Source organism: Pagrus major, chromosome 11 (genome assembly GCF_040436345.1).
Source record: "Pagrus major chromosome 11, Pma_NU_1.0".
NCBI classification, from domain to species: domain Eukaryota; kingdom Metazoa; phylum Chordata; class Actinopteri; order Spariformes; family Sparidae; genus Pagrus; species Pagrus major.
The window spans coordinates 21,624,447-21,649,165 of record NC_133225.1 but is presented as its reverse complement, the minus strand read 5'-3'; the positions used below and the strand labels follow the sequence as shown (position 1 = coordinate 21,649,165).

The window sequence follows — 24,719 nt, the reverse complement described above, 5'->3', positions numbered from 1 at the left end:
CGAGTCCATTGACAACAGACGAGCAAGCAGACAGAGACAGACAGCCAACATATATATATATATAAGTAATATCAGAAATATATAATACTTGTGGATTATTTGTAGAATAGACTATATATAAAGAATAATATAAAATGGTGAATATAACAAGTGTCTATAGAGATAAGAGCCAAAATAGAGTATTCATAATTAATTTAACAATAATCCTTTTTGTTTTGATCTAAAAAATTATCCAACCTGTTTCTCACAAAAGTGATATGATCTAGATTGTGAGTTTTGTGATCTGTTGGTTGCACCCTTAGTATTAAGTAACAATGACAGTAATAATTAATAATGACATTTTCTATTCATTTTTTTCACAGAGAGGGTCTGCTGGCCAATCGAGTGCTACTGCCAGTACATCTCATTCTACCTCTGTAACGCAGACATTACAGGACGCGTTTCAAAAACAGGCTGCTTATACCTTAACCCTTTTAATTTATAATAAATCTATTTAAATATAAATCTTGGTGAAATTATTTCAATTTATCAGTGTATCAGTGTTTTTTCAACATTTTGAAGACATTTTAAAAATACCGCAGTATACCGATAACCGTGATAATTTTGGTCACTATTACCATGGTGTGAAATTTTCATACCGTTACATCCCTAGTACCAGCACTATATGTACATTCTTCTGCCCTTCACCTAATTAGCCCGGTTGCTCAAGCCACCCATGTCTTGTGGTTATGTTGGAAAAAGCACCATGCACTCCTTTAATAACTTCTAGATACTTCATCCCCTGAACCTGTTGTCCACCTTGCAGCTTCTCCCAATTTGGTTTGCAGGAAAGGTTGTGGCATTTTGAAAGAAGCTGAAACAGACTGAATATGCTCTGATTGCCAATGCTTCCCCTTCCAGGTTTACCTGCAGCCTTTAAAAGACCCGATGGCTACAGACATGCCCATGGACACGGTGCCGGCTCCTCACCCTGTCCCAGCCTCACCCCCCGACACTGCCCCAGACTCTCCTCCTGACCTCAGCCCCAGTGCAGCCCAAGACCAGACTCCTACCCAGGAGCCAGTCATAGCTGAAACGCTTGAAACAGCGGGGTCCTCAGAACATGATGCTGCTCCAGATCTCATCCCTTCTCAGCCTATAGACCAAGATGTGATCCCAGGCCTTGTTCCAGGTCCTGACCTGCCCCCGCCCCCTCTGGTGCCACCAGTTTTGCCTGTCCCGCCAGCCAGCACCAAGAACCCCAGCTGCAAGATCATGACCTTCCGCCCCACCATGGAGGAGTTCAAAGACTTTGCAAAATACATTGTCTACATGGAGAGTCAAGGAGCTCACCGTGCTGGTCTGGCAAAGGTGAGGACAGCACACATACATTAACACACTCTCATGCATACACAGTCCTGTTATGGTGAGGTTTAATTGTTACACATTGCATCCTGTCAGCAGCTACTGCCCATTCCTTCTTAATCTGGTGTAGTCAAGCCTCTATTTAAAACAAGTATAGATGTCTACAACTATCAAAACTATATTGACAAATGCCTGTTACAAGTTACTTACAGGAAAATCCCATATTTTGTTTTGTATATAAACAAAAACCCAAATATTCATAATTTTAATGATAAATTTAAAATGTTTTAATTTTACATTTTAGAAGCTAGAATCATCAGCTATTGTTTGGCATTTTATGTTATGTTGTGTCAGAAATAAATAGATAGTATCAATTTTTCAAACCGTCTACAGTGGAATTAAACAGGATTTGAATGTCAGTTTAAAGACCTGTACCAACCCCAGATAATCCACAATAAACTGGATGGGCTGTTAGTAATATTCTTGTTGACTGTCAAGATGCATGTGCTCTACAGCTCATTGTGTCAGCTTACCGATGTAAACAAATGGTAAACAACTGTCTCCTTCACCAGGTGATTCCTCCAGAGGGCTGGAAGCCACGGAGGTCCTATGACACCATCGAGGATATGGTGATTCCAGCTCCCATCATGCAGGTGGTGACGGGACAGTCGGGTCTGTTCACTCAGTACAACATCCAGAAGAAATCTATGACTGTGAGCGAGTACCGCAAACTGGCCAACAGTAAGAGGTAAGTTCCCGGTCCAGTGGGCTTTCTCATGAATGCGGTTCCTTTTTATCTTAATGGACAGATCAATTATTCATTTAGGAGGCACTGAATCTAATGATGTGAGGCTACTATGTTGCTTTCGTCACCCCAAGCAATATTTGCTCAGTGTCATACAAGTGCTGAGATACAATTTCTCCTCTGACACAACCATTTAAAATAACTGAATACATAAAATATAAGCTTAATGACTGAGGAACATTGGTTTATCAAAAAGTAAAAACTTCTATCACTTATCCAAACACCCCTACATCTGTAACAATGTCATTTGTATCTTTGATTGGCATGAAACTCTAATAGCAAGAAAAATAGTTTGTTTTCTGCTTGAGTTACATCAGAATATACTCTTTTAAAGCTGATTTCAGTGGCAGCTTTTATTGATTTTATTTATTCTCCATTTGCAGATGATATTGTCTCAAAGGGGATTTTCTATGATTCATTTAAATGAAAATAGGGTATGAACATGCATTTAAGAGTATCTTTCAATTGATCAATGTTAGAAAAAATCAAAGTTAGAAACCAAAGAAACATGAAGAAGACGAAGAATACCTCTATAGGTAGTGTATGAAACCTTGTTGCTGCAGACTTGATTTGGAGTGTATTTTCTGCCCTCTAGTGGTTATAAAATGCAAATGAAGTTCACTAAAAACAAAAGTTAAACCATATCTATATTTATACAATATATCTATAGGTGATTTTGTCTAGGCGTGGGCATGTAAAATACTATCTATTTCATATAAAAATGATGAGAATGTCCTTTTCTTTTCTGCTGTTGAGAAGTTAAAGCTATTTAGAAAAAAATCTGAGTCTCTTATTAAAAGCATCATGCATCTGCAGCACACATTGAGAATGTCAGCACAAATAAGTTGTTCAAAAATAGCACCTGCTATAAGAATGTATTTATCCTTCCTTATGGGTTGTTGGGCCTCTTTTGGTCAGGTTTCAGTCACTAGCATGTAGCTTGCTACCTAATGTAGGTCTACAAACTGAACTGAAAACTGTTTATGGTACTGGGCCATCTCCCTGCTCACTGTTATAATTTGACTGTTGCTGTGCTTTTTCAGGTACTGCACACCCCGGCACAAAGATTTTGACGACCTAGAGAGGAAGTACTGGAAGAACCTCACTTTTGTGTCACCCATTTATGGCGCTGATGTCAGTGGCTCCATCTATGATGAGGTGAGGGTTGTTTGTTAGTGCTCATTGGATAGGGCTGATTTGCTGACATTGCTGATTAGGCTAGATACTTTGATCAACGTGACTATTGCTTGGTGATTTTTTATATTTTACATTTATTGTTTTTTTGTAGTGACAATAGACCTTTTTCAGAATTGCTGGTTTACAGATATTACTGGATGATAATATTACCCATAATAATGGAAGTAATATTATTTCCTTGATATAAGACAGCTACTTTGTTTTTATGACTTGTTGCCAGCATCAAAAAATGTCTCTGCACCAAATAGTGTTATTGTAGTACTCTGCTCAGTGAATTTGACACTGTGATAACCAGATCAAAAATTAGTATACAGCACCATCTGGTGGTCATTGATAGACATTCAGGACTGATTTGTGTGTAGTGTGCAAACTACTCATAAAAATGCCTGTTGTCTCTGTTCAGGACATTCGCGAGTGGAACATTGGCCACCTCAACACACTGCTGGATATGGTGGAGCAGGAGTGTGGCATTGTCATTGAGGGTGTCAACACTCCCTACCTCTATTTTGGCATGTGGAAGACCACGTTCGCCTGGCACACTGAGGACATGGATCTCTACAGCATCAACTACCTGCACTTTGGACAGTCCAAGTCCTGGTGAGTCCATGTTTTTTGTTTTCTTAAAGCTGTCTGTACACACAGTCCTACCACTTGTCATTGTATAAACCTGGGCTTGGTGCACAGAGAGTTTGGTCATTTTTGCTTAAAATGATCAATCAGTTATTAAAATAGTTGCTGATTAATTTGCAGTCAATTGACTAATCAACTAACCACAGCAGCCCCATGTGGAGTAACAAGGGGGGGGGGGGGGTCCAGGGGCATGCCTCCCTCTGGCCTCTTGCACATTATCATGCCATTATTACGGTAAATACACCGATCTTAATTATTTCATATTTTAAAGATTTTGTTTTAATAATGAGGCTACTAGAGTACAAAAATCAAACGCATAGAGAATCGCAGCTTGTTTGTCGAAACACTTTTATTGGAATCAAAAATCAATGATGAAAAATGTTGGCTGCTTGGCCGGCAGCTGGTGTTTATAGAAAGCACTGCCCATGACGGTGTTGAGCGTATTGAAAAATGCAGTTTTCTCTTTTCATTTTAAAAAGGTAAATTGTATTTTGGGTGGAACTTGGTTTAAGAGGCACTGGTATGAAGAGACAGACCTCCTGTTTCTCACACACAAACTTACGCACAGGGACAATGGCACAGACATGCACACTGAAGAAGATCATCAAAGCATAGTAGTCAGGACAGGAGCCCTGTGGCTTAGTTCTTCCTCTGTCACTTTTCCTGCTTTTTCATCAGGCCTGTATCGTACACCAGGGTCCCTCAACCCATTTATCTCAGTGAATCAGTCCAAAGCACACATGACAGACCAGGGCTAGAGGGTGGTAGGTTTCTATTGGGTATTAAACTACACAACTCTTATGTCAACTTCATCATTCACAGTTCTCCAAATCTTGTTCCAGGCTTGATTTTTCAGGAGCAGTAAGCTTTACATATTTAGAAATTTGTTGGAAATCTGTTTATATGTGCTACTTTGAGCATGATGCTGTGTGTTCACAATATGAAGGCCTCTCATTAGTTATTTCAACATCTGAGGGTTCCTTATTTGGCAAGTAAACTCTTTTTTTTGTTGGGAATTGACCTTTCAGGTATGAGGACAAACACTAACCCTAACCCAGCTGTTTTGGTTAAGAATTATTTGCAAATGTTTCCTCTTTTATTTTTTCCTATCCTTATCCTCAGATTCCTCAAGAATTGCAGTTTGTATAGTACATTTCAGAAGAATGTTGAAGAAAAGAAAAATGGTACATCATGACCTGATTTTCACAGGTGTTGTGAAATGTGAGGGTACATCGTAACGTCACACAGAATGTTTGCTGAAACCATTTGCAACAGCTGTTGTATTGGTGTTGATCATTATTTCATTTTCTTCTTTATGTCGCTCACCCCTGGAGGTCCCTGGTACCTGTGGAAAAATAGTTTTTGTGTGTATAGAGAATACATAATTATCAAGCTGTGATTTTCAGTCCGGTGTTCACTGGGCAGTGGTGGCAGTACCAGGCTTATACAGCACAGTACAGCTTTATGCCTGCATTATTCTTTAGCCTGGATGGCCTCATGGTATTGAACCCCAAACCTTGTTACTGATGCAGTGTTACATTTGCAAGTCGTGGGTAGGCAGGGTGTTATTGCCTTCCTCATGCACACTACACATGGCTGAAGCAGGCGCCTACATTACCCACAATGCAACTTAGTCACAGTTCTTTTGTTAAAAAAAAAAAGGAGATAAAAAGCTGAATGAAATAAAACATGAAAAATTCTTTAGAGGCTTTTACTCCTAACAGGACAGCCCTTTGAGGCAGATTTGTATACAAATGAAATTGCATGACCGAGGACAGCAAGTCTAATCTGCTCCACCAAACAGCTGTCTCCTCACTTACTCCATTCTCTTTGATAAAGTCAAAAACATACATGATTGTGCCCATTGTTGCATTTTATTTGACACCTGAAGCACATACCAGATGTAGCAGAAGAAGTAGTCAGTGGGTGCAGTTTTTAGGATGTGCAGCAAAATGTGGTTAATGATAAATGCAGAAGAAAAAAAAGTCATGCCTTTCAAATATGCCAGTCATAATCTACAGCAATTAATATTATGAAATATTTTTTAAATAAAAGTGTATATTAGTTTCTTTGTGGTGTTGGACAGATTATTTATGTAGATGTCACACTGCTGGTGTGCTCATCTGGAGTCTGTATTTTACCAACACATTGATGCATATTAACTTTCTTGCTTTTAAACTTGCTCTCTTCCCCTTAGACTTCCACTTACTTTGCCCGTACCATGATCATTTGTTAAGACTAATTCACTCTTAGAAGGATGGATGCACACCATTCATTTCTTTTTAAAACACGGCCCTTTTCTTTTTCCTCTCTTTTTCTCTCCTTCATTTAATTCTCTCACTTGGTTTTATTCTCTCTCTGTCACTCTCTCTCGGTGCTCACCAAGCCTTCCCACCTTCATTTTTTCAGAAATTGAATCATTTTCACTTTTACACTTGTGTTTGGTGGGGTAATTACAGGCTGTTAAACAGAGCATGGCCCCTTAAAACACACACATACACAGACACACTCTTCCTCTCCTCTCATAGTGCAGCCGTTTGTGAAATTAAGTCCATTCCCCCTGCAACTCGGCTCCCATCAAAGTCAGACCCCACCATAACGACTACTACTGCTACACACATACATACGCACACACTGGCGGATCTGCAAAAGACCTCAGCCATAGCAGTCTGTCACTTTCTCCCTGCCTTTATCCCTCCATCATTCTTTTGCTCTTTATTTTCATTGCCGAACCCCTCTCAATCACCCCTCTACCCCAACACACACCAGTGGATCTGCTGTCAGATAAAAGATTAGCCTCAGAGCATGCGAGGGGAAGGTAGGGAAAGACTGACGAAAGAGAATTGAAAGGGATATTTTGAAGTGCATCCCGGCTGCAACTTCCCAGTTAAGGGAGGAGTTTATTATGAATCCATCAGTCCTCAAGCTTTTCTATAGTCTAAAGGTTTTGAACCATTCTCGTTTGACAGTTTTTTTGTCCCAGAGGAGAGAAATGGAGAGCTGAAGATCTGCATTTAACATTAGTTGGGTTGGAACTGCAGTTTGGATGTTGGGTGGAGTGTTCTCGGCTTTGATTTAGTGTTTGCACTGAGTGAACGCGCTTTTTACAGCTCCCACAGTGTTCGCTTGTAATACGTTTCAAGTGAGCTCTAAGAGGGTCTGAGATCTGCTGCCAGGAGCATTCCTCTTGTCATGATGTGCCCTTCGGTGCACAATTATATGTGTATGTATAATATTTATCCATACATATACATTCAGGTGTACATGTACATCAAAAGGTTTTGCTTATGGAGGTGATGTAGTTAATTAGAAAGAGATATTAAGTGTGATTGTCCAATGTTTGATAAGGCACAAAAATACAGTACATGTGAAGTGAACCTTCACTGAATGCTTAAACAGTACTTAAGGGCTACTGAGTTGAAATAAACGTTCCCGTCAGTATGCTAGTTGTAATTTGGAGTCTTAGATGGCTAGAATTTCCATCATTGACAGTATCTAACAATCTGAAAACCACTACAGCAACCAGTGGCAAGCAACTGTAAAGTCGCCACCACTGGCAGCTACTTTGAAATAAAATCCACTATCAATCTTAATACATTGAAGTTTGTTAATTTTGTTTCATGTGATTAACCAACTGTTCCAATTACACAACACTGCAAAGGTAGCAGCTTGGTGTAACTGCCCTGGAATATTATATGACTGTCAAGGGCTGCCCCCAACTGAAGATTTTCCTATTAGTTGTTCAAGCATTTAGTTAACTAGTTGACTAGTTGTTGTATGTTTGTGATATTAAGTTAATGATTTAAATATATATTTTTGGGGCACAGATGAAGCGAACCTTCTATTAACGATGATTCTTACAGCAAAAGCAGTAACGTAACAATACTGAATGTGTCAGAGCAACACACAAGGAGACAGGACAATCTGTGGTCTGTTGATTTCAACACAGTATAATGTCACACAAGTCTCATTCAAAACACGGGAATAAACAACTTCCAACTTCACAAGACATAATATGATGTATATTTAAAAAGTAACTTGCTACAAACCTGCTCCTCTGCTGCTTCACACTTTTCCTGTCCCTACCTGAAACTGTCTTCTCTCTCACCCTGTTTAGTCGACTATTAGCCCGAGAACAGTCCCTAGTGACGGGAGGTTTTCCTGTTCTTCCCAATCTCCTCTGGTTGTGCGAATGCAATATAATGCTGTTTTTATTTGGTCACAATTTTACAAAATATATGATTCAGATTGCGAGAGGAAACATTCACCCTGCTACAGCAGAGGATTGCAGTATGCTTTCTGACCTGCAAAGCATTTAAACAAACCACCTTACACGTGTGTTCTGGTGGACATGTGCACTCTGTATTTCAACCTCACTTCAGGTTTTTTCAAAGACAGTTATGATCGGCTCTAGTTGCATGTAGTTGTTCTTTTAAGAATAATTTGTTAAAGAAGAGGAACCCGTAGTCATCACCATTGTAGTGCAACAATAATTAGTTCCTCTTCATACATGAGGCCATGTACTAGAAATCACTAGATTAGAGGAATAGTCATCAAGTAAATGTAACGTGTCTGTAGTGGTGCGAAACACACTGCAAGACACATGCTGTCTGGCTTCTCATGCTGTTGTGACAGCTTAGATCCACCTTTCTGAGGAACGCTGTCCAACCGTAGATAAATCATACTCTTCCTCAGAGAGGTGGAAAAGTTCAAGCCTTCATTTGCTGTGTGTTGTTTATTTGTGTGATTCTCTCTCTGCTGCCAGAGTGACAGACGTGTTGCTGCCATGGCAACTGTGGCCTTAGGAGGGAGGGAACAGGAGGAGATGCGCTGATCGGCTGATTTGTTTAGTTTGATGTTGGGATGGAAGGGATCATCTGAGGGATGTTCTCTTGCGCAGGCTGCTTTGCTGTCTGCACATTTACACAGAACCCTCTGCAATGTGAGGCTTTCCAACGATAAATTTAGCTTTAAATGAATACTCCTGACATTTTAAGAAATGTACTTCATGCTGTCCTACAGAGAGTTACAGTAAAAGAAAAGATCAGCATTAATTTAATCTTCAAAACAGAGGTATATCTCTGATGTGTTTAGCCAAGCTAAGAACAAACACTGTAACACACATTACTTAACGCCCACCTTGTTTAATCTTCCGGGTATGGCTGAGGCCCAACATGACATCCTACCTAACATCGTAGTGAGGAGTTCAGTGGGAGTTTAGTTGAGTGAACAAGTTGTAAAATATCTAGTTATAAAAGTGTCAATTGCTGCTAAAACACGAAAGAGCTCAGTACGCACAGTCTATGACCCAAAAATCGTTTAATAGATTAGTTCAGGGTCTATTACAAGTCAGAAAATGGTGAAAATTGTTCCCAAAGCACACAATGACATCCTCATTTGTCTTGTTTTGTCCACAACCCAAATATATTCACCTTACTATCATAAAAGGGTAGAGAAACCAGAAATTAAGCAAATATGAGAATTTCTTTCCCTTGAAAATGACTCAAACAAATTGATTATCAAAGTAATAGACTGTAATTGTTGACAGTTAATCAATTAATAGTTGCAGCATTATTTCTAAGGTAGCGAAAAGGTACCAAAAAGTAAACAATGCACAGTGATCCAGAGTCTGTGTTAAATCTGGTCATACAGGAAAAGGAATGCCTGTTCCTGTCATGAAAATCCAAAATCCTAGGTTAGTTTTAAGTTGATGCAATGTTTTCTGCTCTCATTGTTCTTTGCCCTATAGTCACATAACAAAAGACAATCTAATATGATAACCTGGTTCCTTACCATTGCATCAATCATCATGAATAACCTTAAAAATATGTGATCATGTAGAGAATGATTATGGTCTTCCAAGGTCTGAAAACCAGCAGATATACTTACATATTTACTTACTAAAATACCTCTGAGACAATCCCCTGCATTTCAATACCTCTGTTGCTTGTCAAATGTCATTTGCTTGCTCCCAAATGGCATGAAGGACTTTGGTCACAAGCCTCTAATGTGGGATACCAGGCCAGAACAATAAATGGTGGGGAAGGCTGCTCCTTGAAACTCAAAACTTTCGTCTACAGGTGGCAGTGTGGTACCATGTCTTGGCACCTCTGACTGCAATCGACTTTATCTTGCACTTTCTTTTGTATTTATTATTTTTATCTCCCCCTCTCTCTCCGTCTTCTGCTCTTGCTCTTTCCTTTTCTGTCTCCCCCTAAGTGTTGTTGCTTCTCACCAGCTCTCCATCTTTGTTCTTTCATTCTTCATTTTCACCTCTCTTTCTCCCTTTGTTTCAAATATCCATGTAGTTGTTGAGGCTTTGAGTAAGAAGGGAGAAATGTTGGCTTTTTTTCACCCATAGTTCATTGCCCAATGTCTCTAGAGGGTTAGACAACCTAGAGGATATTATTGCAGTAATAAAGAGCATTGTAATAACTTCACAAATGAACAGATCAGATCTGAGCTTTGCTGGCTCCCTCCCACACCGTTTTAGAAATAAACTCGCTTTCTAAATGTAGCATCTGACATTTGTTTTAATGATACATACTTTAAAGCGCCTACCTTATTATATTGACTTCTTGGTAACGTTAGTACTTTGCTCTACCTGTGTAGCAACACTGAACCAGTGCCATAAGGCCACTGTATTTGTACAGTGATAAAACAAGGAAAGTCAGAAGTAGGAATAACACTAAAGTATGATAAAAGACACAAAGAGGGGGTTTTAACTGCTCATTTACACAGATATCTCAGTTTCAAAACAAAGCAGTACTGGACAAAGACATATCAGAGTAGATCAAAGCAAGCTGATAGCAAAAACTTTAAACCACTGTCCAGCAAACATGGAGAAGAATAATGATTGGTTTTCAGTATGGGTGCATGTGTAAGAGAAGGAGAGGGAGGAATGGTGAGGTGTACGTCATGGGTAATTTCATTTCTTAAAACGGTGAGTGCTGAGGGCAGTGAAATAACCCAGCACTCCCAAAACAGTAATTTCTCCTTGTCCTGCCCTTCACTGGTCATTTAATCTTTTCCACCACCCTCCCTTTTCTCCTTCTTCTCCCCTTCAAATATAACTTTCAAGTATCTACACAACACTGTTATATAGGGCAGTGATTGATACTATTGTGTCAGCTTTAATTCTTAAAGTATGTTCAGAGTAAACTGTTATTTGCCCCAATTTGATCGTTGGAGTGATTTTACTGTCCATTACGGATTATTTTCAATATTGATTAATGTCTTGATTAATTTCCAGATTAATTGATTAATCTCTAAAAAATTGTGAAAATCGCTCATCAGTCTAAACGTGACGTCTTCAAATTGCTTCTTTTGTCCAACACAGTCCTAAACCCACAGACTCTTCATTAAATGACAAGGAAAAACAACAAATCTTTACATTAAACAAGCTGAAACTAGGAAATGTTTTACATATTTGCTAGAAAAATAACTGAAATAATTAATCGATTATCAAAATAGTCGACTTATGGATAAATTGTTGCAGCTCTAGACTGTACAGACATTAGCTGTATCTAGCTAGTAACAATCACATAACCATGTGGAGTGTGCCATTGCATTGTCAGTGTGACAGCGCAGACTTACTGATCTATAAAAATGAACAAAAATCTTTATTTATTTTTTCCTTTATTTCCTTCAAGCAGTTTCCTCTGATCTGTTTCTTATTGTGATATTTGACTCTTACCGGGCAAATATGTTGCTCAAGGTGAATGTTGTCACATGGCATGGTGACATCGTATCTCTGCCTTAATTTTCACGCCCAGCATGAATTTGCCTCTAACAATGACTTTGCATAGACTTTATATTCTGTCGTATTGCTTTACAATATGAACATTGAATTTTATGGAAATACTCCAAAGCAGTATTGCGTAATATGGCTCCTGCTTTATTCAATACCACTAGAAGTTGTTAAGGAAAATAGTGGTTTCAAGATGCATTATCTTGAATTCCAAGAAGGCAGCCCAGTCACGATCTGACAGTCTATTTTAACATCTATTTTACTTGCAAAATCCTTTGGTCAGAAAGGTCTTAAAGTTGTAGATTCACTTGTAGATAAAACTTTGAGATTCCTCGTAGATCAGCTAAGGGGCAGAAAGAACCCAAGGGGGCTCACAGGTCAAAGATGTAAATATCTTGTCCTTTTTAAAATAATATCTGAGAATATGTTATACATACTGAATGGAGTGTTTCCCACAGGATTTGGTGAGACTATGGGGGGTGGACTTTGCACTGGGGGGTCAGGGGGCATATTCCCCCAGAAGAAAATTTTGCGCATTTTAAAATTAAATGTATCAATCTGGTGCACTTCGAGAGAACAATTAAGAGGCTATCTCATAAATAACATGGCCATAAATGGGGAAATTGTGTAGAAAATAATCGAATATAACACCAAGCTTAGACTCTGCTGCCTGGTGATTAGTCCAGTCCTCACAATTTACTCTACTACAAAGCTCTGGCTATACAATGTTAGCACAGGCCTATGAGCTATAGTCAATATCAGTCTATTGCTTTTAATCTTGTAGCCTATTAGTCCTGACTTGTAACTAAACCTTGACTGAGAGACCAGAGGGTGCTCATAATTTTAAAACAAGACAATGGGTGCCATCTTAACTATATATTGTCTGGTCTGTGTGGTTGAGTGCCATCTTAACTATGTATTGTCTGGTCTGTGTGGTTGAGTGCCATCTTAACTATGTATTGTCTGGTCCGTGTGGTTGAGTGCCATCTTAACTATGTATTGTCTGGCCTGTGTGGTTGAGGTTGCTGCTGGAAACGACGGTCATTTCGTGCGAACTGCACACGCATGTGAATGCGTGTACGCACTTAACGGGGTTATCTTTCCGAGCTGCTGTTTATAAACACTGCTGCCCATTGGCACTTATCAAAGTTAATGTATAACATGAGTTGTATTTCAGGCTCATGTTTTTCAGGCACAGAGTCACAGAACAGCGCTGGAAGTTGTCTGGTTAATAAAACATAGACAGAGAGATATAGACTATGTACTGCCCGGCTAGGTTGCCAAGAGAGACAAACAGATTGGAGAGAGATTGACTATGAGATAGCACACTGACTGAGAGCTAAAGACGCTTTGCTGAAGTAACGGCGCAAAACGTTGGAGATCTTCAGCGCTATTATGACCAGTGAAAACATTTTTGGATCAATATGAGACTATGGTGCCGCAACTTAGACTATGGGGTGCCGCCAGAGTCTTGGTAATTAATGGGAAACACTGCTGAATGTGAGAAGTTCTTGGAAAATGCACAAGAGCAATGAGAGCAAGCAGTAAATAGAGATTTAAAAAATAAGCATGGGGAATTTTTCTGATGGTGCTGCTCATGTCAAAATTGTCTCAGGCACTCTTTCTTGATAATAGGTCAACTTTTAACTAAACTGATCACCTTTTTTCCCCATCCCTCTACAGGTATTCCATCCCACCTGAGCATGGCAAGAGGCTGGAGAGGTTGGCACAAGGTGAGGCACTGAAAACCCTTTTTTTTGCCTATTTTACCATGTCTTAGCTATGTTTGTCACATTAAGGGAAGAAGAATTTAGTGCTTCAAACTGTTAAGCACGCACCATCAAATCATACACATGCTTTACATTTAGCACATACACAGAACTAGCACACATCCAAAGCACAACTACCTGTTATCCCTTTCACAGGAGAATAGAAAGTAAAATAGCACGACTCAGTTACAAGCTGCCTAATTTCTCTTTAGCACAGCATGCGCAACACTGTTAATACACAGTGGTCCTCACAATGAACAGTTTGGGCAACACTGTGGGCCTCACATTGAAGAAAATTTGCATGTACTTAGTTGGTGAGAAACTTCGATGTCCCACTTTCTCAGCACATACAACAACATAGATTTCACCTGGCTGTGCTTAAATGGAGCTTGAGAAGCAGAAGCAGCTTGAAGCACTTAGTGTGTGCAGTGACTTGTACTGAAAAGATCAGGAGGACTGTAGATGCTGAATTTGGGGGAGAGGCTGGTTGAACTGAAGACATCGGCATCAATTGAGCGTTCTGCAGAATGAGTTGGAGGAATCTTTCAAAGCCCAAGTGTCCCAATATATGTCACAACCCAAGATCATTGCAGATTATTACAAAATGAAATATACCAGAGACATTTTTAATCAGGGTTTTTACAAAGTCTTGAGAGTTTGGAAATGCAATTGAAATTTTGACCATTTTAAGGTTAGGAATAAGCTTGAATTCCAGCATACCACATAAAATTGATTTTCAACACTTGACTTTCACTCTTAAAGTGGTATGCATCCTGTTTTAATGAGTGCCAGACTGCATCTCTAATTCACTTCTGCATTATGTGCTTTGCTGAATATTATTGCCAGAGTTGGTTCAGACACAAGGGTTATGTCCTAACTTCTAAAAAAAATCCTGTGTGACTCACATAAATAGGACCTGAAGTGCAATAGTCTTTGACCACTCTTCCTTTAGTTTTTTTCATCAGCCATTTACCCCTCTCTCTGACATAAGATTTCTCCTTGCACCTCTTCCTTTTATTTCCATCACTCACGTTCTCCCCCTCCTCATCCTCTGATTCCCTGTTTTGATCAATGAGGATTAACTTGTGTATATCATGTTGCTCAGAGTGAGGTGTAAGATACAGGGATGATGATGGAGAGTTTCCCAATCCCAAACTACTTTATATAGACACAGCGTTTGTCCTTGTTGTTGCTTAGAGCTGAGAATAAATCTATACTCACCAATGCCATTTGCTATCCTTCACTTCTACTGGAGTGGCTAGAATGTTTAACACACGGTATGTAACGTAAGAAAAAAAGCACCATCATGGTAATATTAAACACACTATTTACAGTTAAACTGATGTTAAAGGGGCACTATGTAGTTTTGGAGAAGAAATTCAAACTCAGAATTTTAATATTTACAATATTAATGAGGTAGTAATACAAACTCAGAAATATTTATTTTTTCCATAACTGAATAAACGAGCTGTTTTCAGAGGAAAATAAGGTCCCCAGAACACTGTTTGAAGCTAGAAAGGTGGCAGGGTCCGCCAAATATAAACAAAGTAAAACAGTATGAAATTGTGTTGTCCTTCAAGGTCAGTTTGTTTATTCAGTTTATTCAGTCGTGAAAACAGTTTGTTTATTTAGTTTGTTCAGGCATAAAAAAAATCAGTCATGAAGAACTTTCTCTTCTGATTAAAATTCCCTCCCCAAAACTACATAGTGGACCTTTTAAGACATGCCATTAGGACAATCAAAGATTTAGCTATATTCCCCTTTAACTACATCACAGTCCTCTAAGGCTGTGGCTTTAACGTTATAAATGGAAATCACAAGTGTAACTCATAAACATGGGCTCCATTTCAGGTGTATTTGCTTATTTTATTGACAGCCTAAGTCGCAGTACACAGAATGTCTTTGTTGATTAGGACAGCTAATCAAATTATTATTTTAAGCTTGTCAACTAGTTCTGAATCTGGACCAGGAGATGTTCCTAAAGACAGAGCCCAGGTATTTCCATCACAAACGGAAAATTTAATTTAACTTGGATGAGATTTGACTTGTCTTCAAGCAAGAAAAAGTTCAGTCAAATTGAGTGCATTTTAACCTATAAGGTATTGTCCAAAGCAATATTCTGTATGTTATTAACAGCCATTTCTTTTCCTGAATTTTTACCAAAATCGGTAAAAAGATAATCATAAGTTCAACTGGCTAGTATTTCTAGTCTTGACTAGCGAGGGTAGCAGTGTGTAATTGACTAGTTATCTATCCTGCATGTCTCTAATCTGCACCTCAATATAAGTGAAGCGAACATTTCCTCCGCAGCTGTAGTAAAAACTTGTTGAAAACTAAACCTAAATAGATTTGATAAGAGCCTCCAAAGGATTCGGATTTGATAGTGAGTTCAGTGCTGGGTTCAAAATACATACTGTATACATCTTTTTATCACTCTTCATGTTTGCACTGAGCTTTCAGTCACAGTCAGTTTGCAGTTTTCCTCTGTGCTGCTATCTAAGCAGCTGGCAGTGGGAGGAAAGCAATGCCAACGTTATTTAACAAGCACCCACTGACCTATCAAAGCCATCGTCAGCACAGGTAGCCAACTGTTTACGAGGTCCTAAAAAGACAGTTATGGGCGTAGTAGGAATGCCTAATGGGGCTGGGACAATGGTCTTGTTACTTGAAAACTCCTCTCCAAACATTTGACACAGCGACAGCCGTTACTCTTATCGCTCCTCATCTCCGCATTATTTTTAGTCGTGGCTTCACACTAGCTGGGTGGGGGGAATGGGAGGGGAGTGCGCAGGGTTGGAGGCAGGAACTTAATTTTAAAACTCAAAAGGACAGAATGAAGCCTTTAAGTTAATATTACCCCGCGGAGAGCTCAGAGAGCCAGCTGCATTTTAATGGGGATTAATACCCGGGCTCTGTCGGCACATTATTCACCTTTATCAGCTCCAACAAGCAGGCAGGCGATGAGAGAATAGAGGCCCTCTCTCCCTCTTTTGCTTTGTAGGGTGGAACAGAGGCTGAAACAATGCAGTGAAAATGAAGGATGAAATGGGCACCGATTATACTGTCAGTCACATTAAAGTTTAACTGGGTGGAGGCTTGGACGGACCCCCCTTTGAGGCACCAGCGGGTACAGACAGTAAAGAGTGGGAGAGCAAGCGATGGAAGAGAAATTCTTGCTTTTGATTATGTAGAGACAGTCTGAGTCCCTCTGTCTCCAAGAGCTAAAGCAAGCCTTTGTTTTAGAGAGAGAGTTGGGGCTTTGAAAGCCCAAAATGTCAGAGGGGTATATTATGATCTCAAAGCAGTCTGGGTTTTAAGAAAGTAGGGTGGTTGTTTTGCAACATGAAAGGTAACATTGCAAAGTGTCAGCAGCTATGCATGTGTGCTGTAGCTTATATTCATTTTAGTTGTAGTATAGTTGCAGTCAAACGTTTGCAATTTGAGTGTTTTTTTTAAGATATGAAGACTGCAGATATTTTTTGACAAATGACCTTGGGGGCATAGACACCAATAATTAAAGCACAGTAGTTTTATATTGTTCTGGGATTAATTATGACGGTAAACAAATGAGACCATGGGAAAGACACTTGGTCGTCTCTGATCTCCAGGCTTGTGCTGCTGCTTCTTAGTTCAAAGTAATCGTGCCATATCAATACACACTTTTCTGTCATTGCAAAGTAGATCTTCAGGCAAAAGTTTTCTGTTTGTTTGTGCTGAATGGGATCAAGATTTTTGGAAGTGACAACACCCAGTCCCAATTTTGTGGTGTAGTCTTTTCTTGGAGACATAATACAATCCAGCACATATCCCGTGAAATTGTACCGGGAGGCACACAAACAATGCATTTACATGCACTGTGGTAATGTGATTATTCCACACTTTGGGCAGTAAATTAATTCACACCCATGTCAATTTCCTTTTCCAGGTGGTGGGATTAACAATAATATAGTAAACACAGCTACAGTTCTGCTGGAGAAATCAGTTGAATTGGCAAGGATTATCTGGCTTTCTTTGAAATTCTTACTTGCCAGCTAGTCATTCCTCCAAAACTGCTCTTGTAAGACTCTTGTAAAGCAACATCTTATCACTAAATAGTTGTCTATTATCTTACATCAGAAACATTGGGAACAATACAAATCAGAATACATTTAAAAATAGTTCAATAGATATATGGAAACCGCCACATGTATAGTAAAATAAAGTTAAGATAAAGTGTAGAAATCTTACTACTGATCAGGCAGCATGTGAACTGTGAATTCAGTTGAATTCAAAACAGTTTGTCAGTATATTTTTTATTTGTCCACATTCTATTGTTATCATGATATGTTATTATATATCACTTAGTCATCAAATTGACATACTGTTGATGATTTCTTAAAAATCTCATGATATGTCTCAGTGTTCATATGTAAAAAAGTAGTCATCCCTACAGCATCTCTGCAATATCGGTATCAAGGCATTTGGTCAAAAATATTGTTTATATTTTGACACCCAGTCCTAGAATTTACGAAGAGCTTTGGAGGGCATTTTAAGTTCTCGTGGTATACGTCACGCATCGCGACATAGAATAAAAATATCACACTATTATTTTAAGGTCATGTATCATAGCCATATCACACATACGGCTGCATAATGTTTGTAGTCTGGACCCGCTGGTATTTGTATAGTTATCCATGACTTTATCAGACAATTTGTTTAGATCACGTTTCCCGTGTTCTCTGTTCTCCTTCTTTAGGCTTCTTCCCCGGAAGCTCCCAGGGCTGTGATGCTTTTCTTCGCCACAAGATGACGCTGATATCTCCATCCATCCTGAAGATGTATGGCATTCCCTTTGACAGGGTGAGTGACAACTGGTCCTTATTGCGTGACATAAATTGAATACAAAATTAAATATGATTAATTTTGGTCTAAGCACAGGGGGCAAACTCTGTGCTGCTGTTGGACACTTGCATATTGTCACTGAATTATTTAATCCAATAAGTGACTAAAATCTACCACGACTAACAACCTAACATGCACGTTTTTACATATTAAATCATTCACAGTGCTTTATATTAGAATAATAAGCTTGAAATATATTATATTTAAAAAAAGGAAGTGAAGGTATGTGTTCCTTACTGCCTGGTTCTAACGGCATTTGTGGGTCTTGCGTAAACAGTAGAAGAGATGGTTTCATTTTGAATGATGAATGACAACGCAAGGGAGGTTAGTGACTCAGCTTTGACGCAAACATTACAACTACGGGCTATAATAATGATACAGTAGGAGTAAAACCCTCTTTTGTGGCTGCCATAGGAAATTAATTAATTGGCTAATTGGCCTTTTTTTCAACTTTCTGTTTCGGTTCGATTTAGTAGTTAATCTAAATCCTCACAGTCCAAAAATTAATGGAAGATTGAAGAGGAGGAAAAAAACCCGGGTACAATGAAGTCATACAAAGTTCTCCACTGTCAGTAGACTGTTACCCCTCACCACATTAATCTCTTCACTCCCCCCTTAGGACGTCATTATCACAGCGAACATGTTACTTGTTACACACCTACAGTACCTCTCTCGATTCATGTGTAAAAATAAAACCGTCTTCTTGCGCTCCTGCAAGAGCAAAAAAGGACGTTTGATATCTGAACCACTGCCTTTAGTTGAGGAAGTTCATCTCCCACTCTCAGCCTCAACCCCCGTTTCTCCCCTCATGCCTGTCACCTTGTCTGGCTTGATGTGTCTTTTGATTGCCTGGATCCAGGATTCACAAAGAAGTTGAGATCAGCAACCAGACATATAGGGCTTAAGTTTTGGGGCAACACATTAAAAAAGAATGTGCTTAACTTGTCCTCACATTTTTAAACATTCTCAGAATAACACTGAGCTCATGGGAAGACACTTGGAGCAGCAGTCATGTTCGACTGAATTAATTTTGCTTGCAAGTCAAAAAAGTTTAGAGAGAGGTTGTTTCTGAGGAGTTGAACTCTTAGAAACTCAATGGCAGATGTTATGGATGTGAAACTCATGATTTATAACAGAATACATTTTTAGATCAGATGATATTTTATTGGTCATAAAATTGTGAGTCACAATGACATGTAGTAATTTCGTAAGAACAGTGCATCATAAATAAGACAAAGCAAAAGGGGGAGCGTACACATGGAGAACTGATGATTTCAGCACTTTGATGTACAAAATGGCAATAACTGAGTAAAATTAAAGGGTATGCAAAGTGGGTAATTAATGAAGGAAGGGCTGGATGGAATGGTCACAGTTAAAAGAAGTATGCCTTTTAAACACTTAATCTCCAAAGTAAAGACTATAGTATACTTTGTAAAATTCATATGATCTTTGCCGTTAAAGGTCCACTGTAGAGGACTGAGTGGCATCTAGCAGTGAGGTTGCAAATTGCAACCAAATGAATATCCATCGCCTCACCCTCCCCATATGTTGGCTGTATTTCTGCCCCCTGAATCGTACACACTGGACTTTTAAAGGCCAAAACCAGTTTCTTTAAAATCATTTTAAGGACCCCTTTACAAAATAAAATGAAATGTCCAATAAAGGTATCAAAACTGTCTAGAAATGACCATATTCATGATAACTGAAGAAAGACTTGAACAAGTGTTTGCTCCCAAACTAATTAGAAAAGACGTTCCCTCCACAAGAAACCTAATTAGTTTTTATTTAGTGAGTATGAGATTCATATTTGTCAGCATAGACTTGGTGCTAATACATCTTAATCTCAATTTTAGTGGTGACTCGGTTGGAATTAGTTTCGCAGAAGGGGGATGGAAATTTAAGAAATCTTTGATACACATGCACACGAAGCATTTTTATTTATTTATTCTTTCATTTATGTATTTTTAAAAAATTCTAAAATGTCCCAATACTTGTTTTCGCTCTCTCTGAACAGGTCACTCAGAATGAAGGGGAGTTTATGATCACCTTTCCTTATGGCTACCATGCTGGATTCAATCATGGTTTCAACTGCGCAGAGTCCACAAACTTTGCCACCTTGCGCTGGGTGGACTACGGCAAGATGGCTACCCAGGTAAGATGAGACAGACGGACAGTGTATATATTCATCCTGTAGCAGGAGATGAAGTCAGTGTAACAGAGATTAAAGTGGTAAATTCCACAAAGTGAGATCTGGACATTTAACAGAACACTTGAATGTTTTCTTATTTTCTGTAAACTATTGGCATCAGTAGTGTCAATCTATTCGAAACAAGGTATGAAATTTTGAAGTGAAAGTAAACATCTTACACATGGCAGGGTACGCACATCTAACACTGCACTTGAAGAGGTTTGATCCGATGTGTGATTCAGCAGCAACTTTGCAGCCTTCCTGCTCTGGCTGTTTGGTTCTCTGAAGGGATGAAGTAATAGATCATATCGAAATATAAAAGCAGCGTCTGGTTCTGTGCTGCACACCATCTGTTACCGACACTAACCGTCCCCTCGTATCCTTCCATTGACTCAAACTGCTGCTTTGCCTGTGGGCTGCTGAGCATGAAATTGACAGGGTATGGGTTGGTTGTGGACGGGAGCCCAACTACAATGTCCTCTGGAAGAACCTCCCCCCTTGTCTCTTTTCTATACATTCCACTTCATTTTCCTGTTCAGTTCCCCCTCTCTTCCCTTCCGTATTAGTGTTCACATATGTGTGTATGTGTCCCTTTTTTCCTGCCTTCTCTCTACTTGGCTGCATGTCAGATTTATGAGGTGCCAGTTTGCAGAAGTACATCTCCCTCTCGTCTCCCTGTTTCTCATTTTCGGCCTTCCTACTTTGCCCATGTGGCCGCTTGTAATTTAAAAACCAGTAGTCCAGGCTCCAGCAGTTTTTCCCTCCATCCTGCCCAGTGCTCAAGGGAGCATCTCCACTACACTTGTCTCAGTCTGATAAAGAAGAGCGGTCCACTCTGCACTGCTAATCCGAGTCGACAAACCGACAGCGCAGCACCGCACACAGACAGAGGAATTTGAAAGAGAGCAGCTCGGCCGATGAGACGGGCTCTTTCTGCCAGTCCATCTCCTTCTCCTTCTTTGTCTTTCACACCGATGTTTTTATTCTCTTGGGGTGGTGGAGTAGCATGCTGGTCACAGATTGTCCTGTAACCAGTGCTGTTTAAATTCAGTCCTAACAGGTGTACTGTATGTCCGCGAGCTAGACCCTGAACCGCTTCAGGCTCTGCTGCCCCTCACTGGGTGTGGCTGTCCAAAAAGGCACAATTTTCATATTTCCTCCTTAATGTATTTTAAGTGTTTTGAACCATTTTGAAATTCTTGGCAGTAACCAAAGCCTTTCTCTTGACTGCCATAATAACAAATAGGGGAATAATGCCATTAGACGAAGACGGCGACATTTGCTTCCACAGCAACTTTAAGTGGCTCTTTTGAACATGCTCTTAGTTCTTGAGAGTGAACACTTACTACAGACACATCTAGAGAGTGTATTTGTCTGCAGAAAATGTCAATATATTGACAGGAACTGGTTACCTTTTTTTTGGTATTTAATTTCAAATGCCTGCAGATCCTGAACAGTTTTTCAGTCAAGTTTTTAAATCCAGTTTTTTAAATATATTTGAGTACAAACTAGCCCTTTTAGCAAGACTATGTAACATTAAACGGAAAAAAAAAAAATACCTTTGTCCTTTCTTCAGCCTTGGCCAACACAATACACTTTTGGTCTCTGAGGTCAGCCTCACTTGTGCATGGCAGTGTTGAATTGAATTGAGTGTTGGCAAACTTTAAATGCATATTTTAGTGTCAATGACAAGAATATTAATTTACAACTACTTAGATAATTAATTTTTTAAATCTTAAAAAAAAAAGTCAAAATTTTCTGGTTTCTTTGCTTGTCTATGACAGTAAACTGAATATCTTTGGATTGTGAACAAAGCAAGACATTTGAGGGCAATATATTGGGCTTTGGGAAACACCATTTTTCACTTTTTTCTGACATTTTATAGAACGAACAACTAACAGATAAATCATAAGTAAAACTAATTTATATTCTTTACGGCTCTTCTCTACTTTTGTTGGTAACTCCATGTTTAAGCCTTTTCTAGTCCGCTTAAACTTTTGCTGGTCACTGTATAATAAAAGTGACTGAGGTTAGCTTTAAGTAAAGGCCTGTTCTGTGTATAGTATTGTGCTGTATTGTATTGTACTGTACTGCCTTTTCAGTGAGATATTTGGCTGTAATTTTATTTCCTCTCCACTTTAATTTCATTTGAGTAATTACTGTCATATGTACATAGTTATAGTTTTATAAAGCTCACCCACAACAACCACTTACTTGGCAACAATGAAGTCTCTCATTCTCTGTTGGTCTTTAACATAACTCCCCTCATCCCTCTCTCTCTGTCTTTGGCTTGAGCAGTCATCTGTTAACTCAATAGGCCGTCTCCCCTCCCTCTCCCGCCCTCCCCCTACTGAGCTTTATTCTGTCAGCACCAAATAGGACAGTGAACGATGGGGCTCGGGATCGAATTTGTCACTGTTTTGGGGCTGCCAGCACACGATGGAGAGAAGGAGGGAGTGAGCCTGGGCTTTCTTCACGTCTCTTTTTCATGTCTTCTTAAATACAAGCTCCCCAACTGCTGACCCATCTGTCTGACTTACTAAGCGAACACACCTGCAGTCAAAGAAGTCCTACTGTCAGCACTCCTTCCGTGCTGTCGGCATGCAATTAGACTTCCATTATTTCAGACTTTGCAGCCTTTATTAACCTTCTTCTCAACCTTTCTGACTATGCATTAAGCACAAGCCATTTAATTTCTTATTTTTGTAATCCAGGGCTTCAACAGACATGACTCACTCTTCACTCAAATTGACTATTGTAGGGATCATCTTAAAAAAAAAAAAAATACATCCGTCCACATAACCTCACCTTCCCAATAGATGCCGGGGCGGGGACACATTATTTAGACTATTTTGGTGTTGTCACAAAGTGTCATCCAGCGCTAAGAAAAACTCTCTGTCAAGCTGTTGAGTTTGTACACTGATTTAAATACAGCACATGCAATTTTTGGCAAGTTTGATTGAGAGCAGTTCAGTTGGAGCCCACCGAGGCACTGCAGATGGCAAAAAGGATCTTGCAGATTATTTATGAAAATAGTTATGTCTGCTGCACCATTATGCTGCTGAATGTTAACAGTTCCTATGTTCTGGCTCTAGTATTCTCAATGAAAGCCTCTCTCAGTTCGTTCGGTACTCAGTCACACTTTGCGACTGTTCCCGCAGGCCTCCATGGTGATTTTTCCGTCTGGGAGAGGAGCAGAAATCATCCTCCCAGTTCCCAGACTAAATCACATCACTTTTTCATCTTGAGAGTGAATTGCAGAGGACTCACTGTGCACTCTGATATTTGTTTGCAGGCATGTCTAGTTTTGGCGTGGCCAGACATGCTGTGATTGGACATGCTGAATTGTTATTAGATGTTGCTTATGTGCAACCTATGCCCATGATAGCCAATACACAAAATGCATTCTTCTTCATGTGTGGTAGGCTTACTGCATCATTGAACAGTTAAGAGTCTCATTGTTCCTGGAGAAAATGCTGCCTGGAGCCCAAGACGAGTTGTGTCCACTGACACAAAAACGTGATTATCTGCCACACAAACCTAGCAGTAGAAAATAATTCCCATTGTTTTCCCAGTGAGTTTACAAGGGCACTTAGTCACATTTGGTGTTATCATGTTCTCAGGAGTTTCACAGAAAAATATGTCACACAAATGCAATAAAGACCGTTAACCCAGACTTTCTTGATCACACCAGTGACCTGTGATTTGAGCCCACTGGCAGCCTTTACCGCAAAGAACCTCCAGTACAGCACAGATCAGAATTTTTCTAAATTGCATTTACTGAGGCAGTGCGCTAACATGACAAGCACAGAGACTTCATTATGTCCTGATGTTGGTGAAAGTTGCTGTTCCAGAAGGGGCTATTTTTTCTGTTTCTAGTTCATTTACATGTTACGTGGTTGACTGATGAGCTTATTTTAAGGATGGATGCATCAGATCCCTCCAGTGTCGATGCAAGCTCTGTAATACCCAGTCCACCCTGCCACTATTCGCTGCTATTAGAGGGCAGCCATAATATAATGAAGGAGTAGATCAGAGACTTGGGGCCACACAGTGTGATTAGCGGGAACAGTTTCATCACAGTTGAAATATTGCTGACATTTAAAAAGGAAAACTTGGTGCAACATAAACTAGAGAGATACAATACAATGCTGT

General features: G+C 39.5%; 1 protein-coding gene across 1 annotated transcript in view; it reads left to right on the top strand.

The window, feature by feature from the left end:
• Window positions 1-24,719, top strand: part of kdm4b (lysine (K)-specific demethylase 4B) — a 48,334-nt gene that overhangs the window by 3,383 nt on the left and 20,232 nt on the right. Inside the window, 8 exon segments of the mRNA XM_073476495.1 lie at window positions 901-914; window positions 916-1,350; window positions 1,917-2,092; window positions 3,193-3,307; window positions 3,750-3,943; window positions 13,410-13,459; window positions 18,231-18,334; window positions 20,391-20,528. Of these exon segments, the coding sequence (XP_073332596.1) occupies window positions 901-914; window positions 916-1,350; window positions 1,917-2,092; window positions 3,193-3,307; window positions 3,750-3,943; window positions 13,410-13,459; window positions 18,231-18,334; window positions 20,391-20,528 (1,226 nt within the window).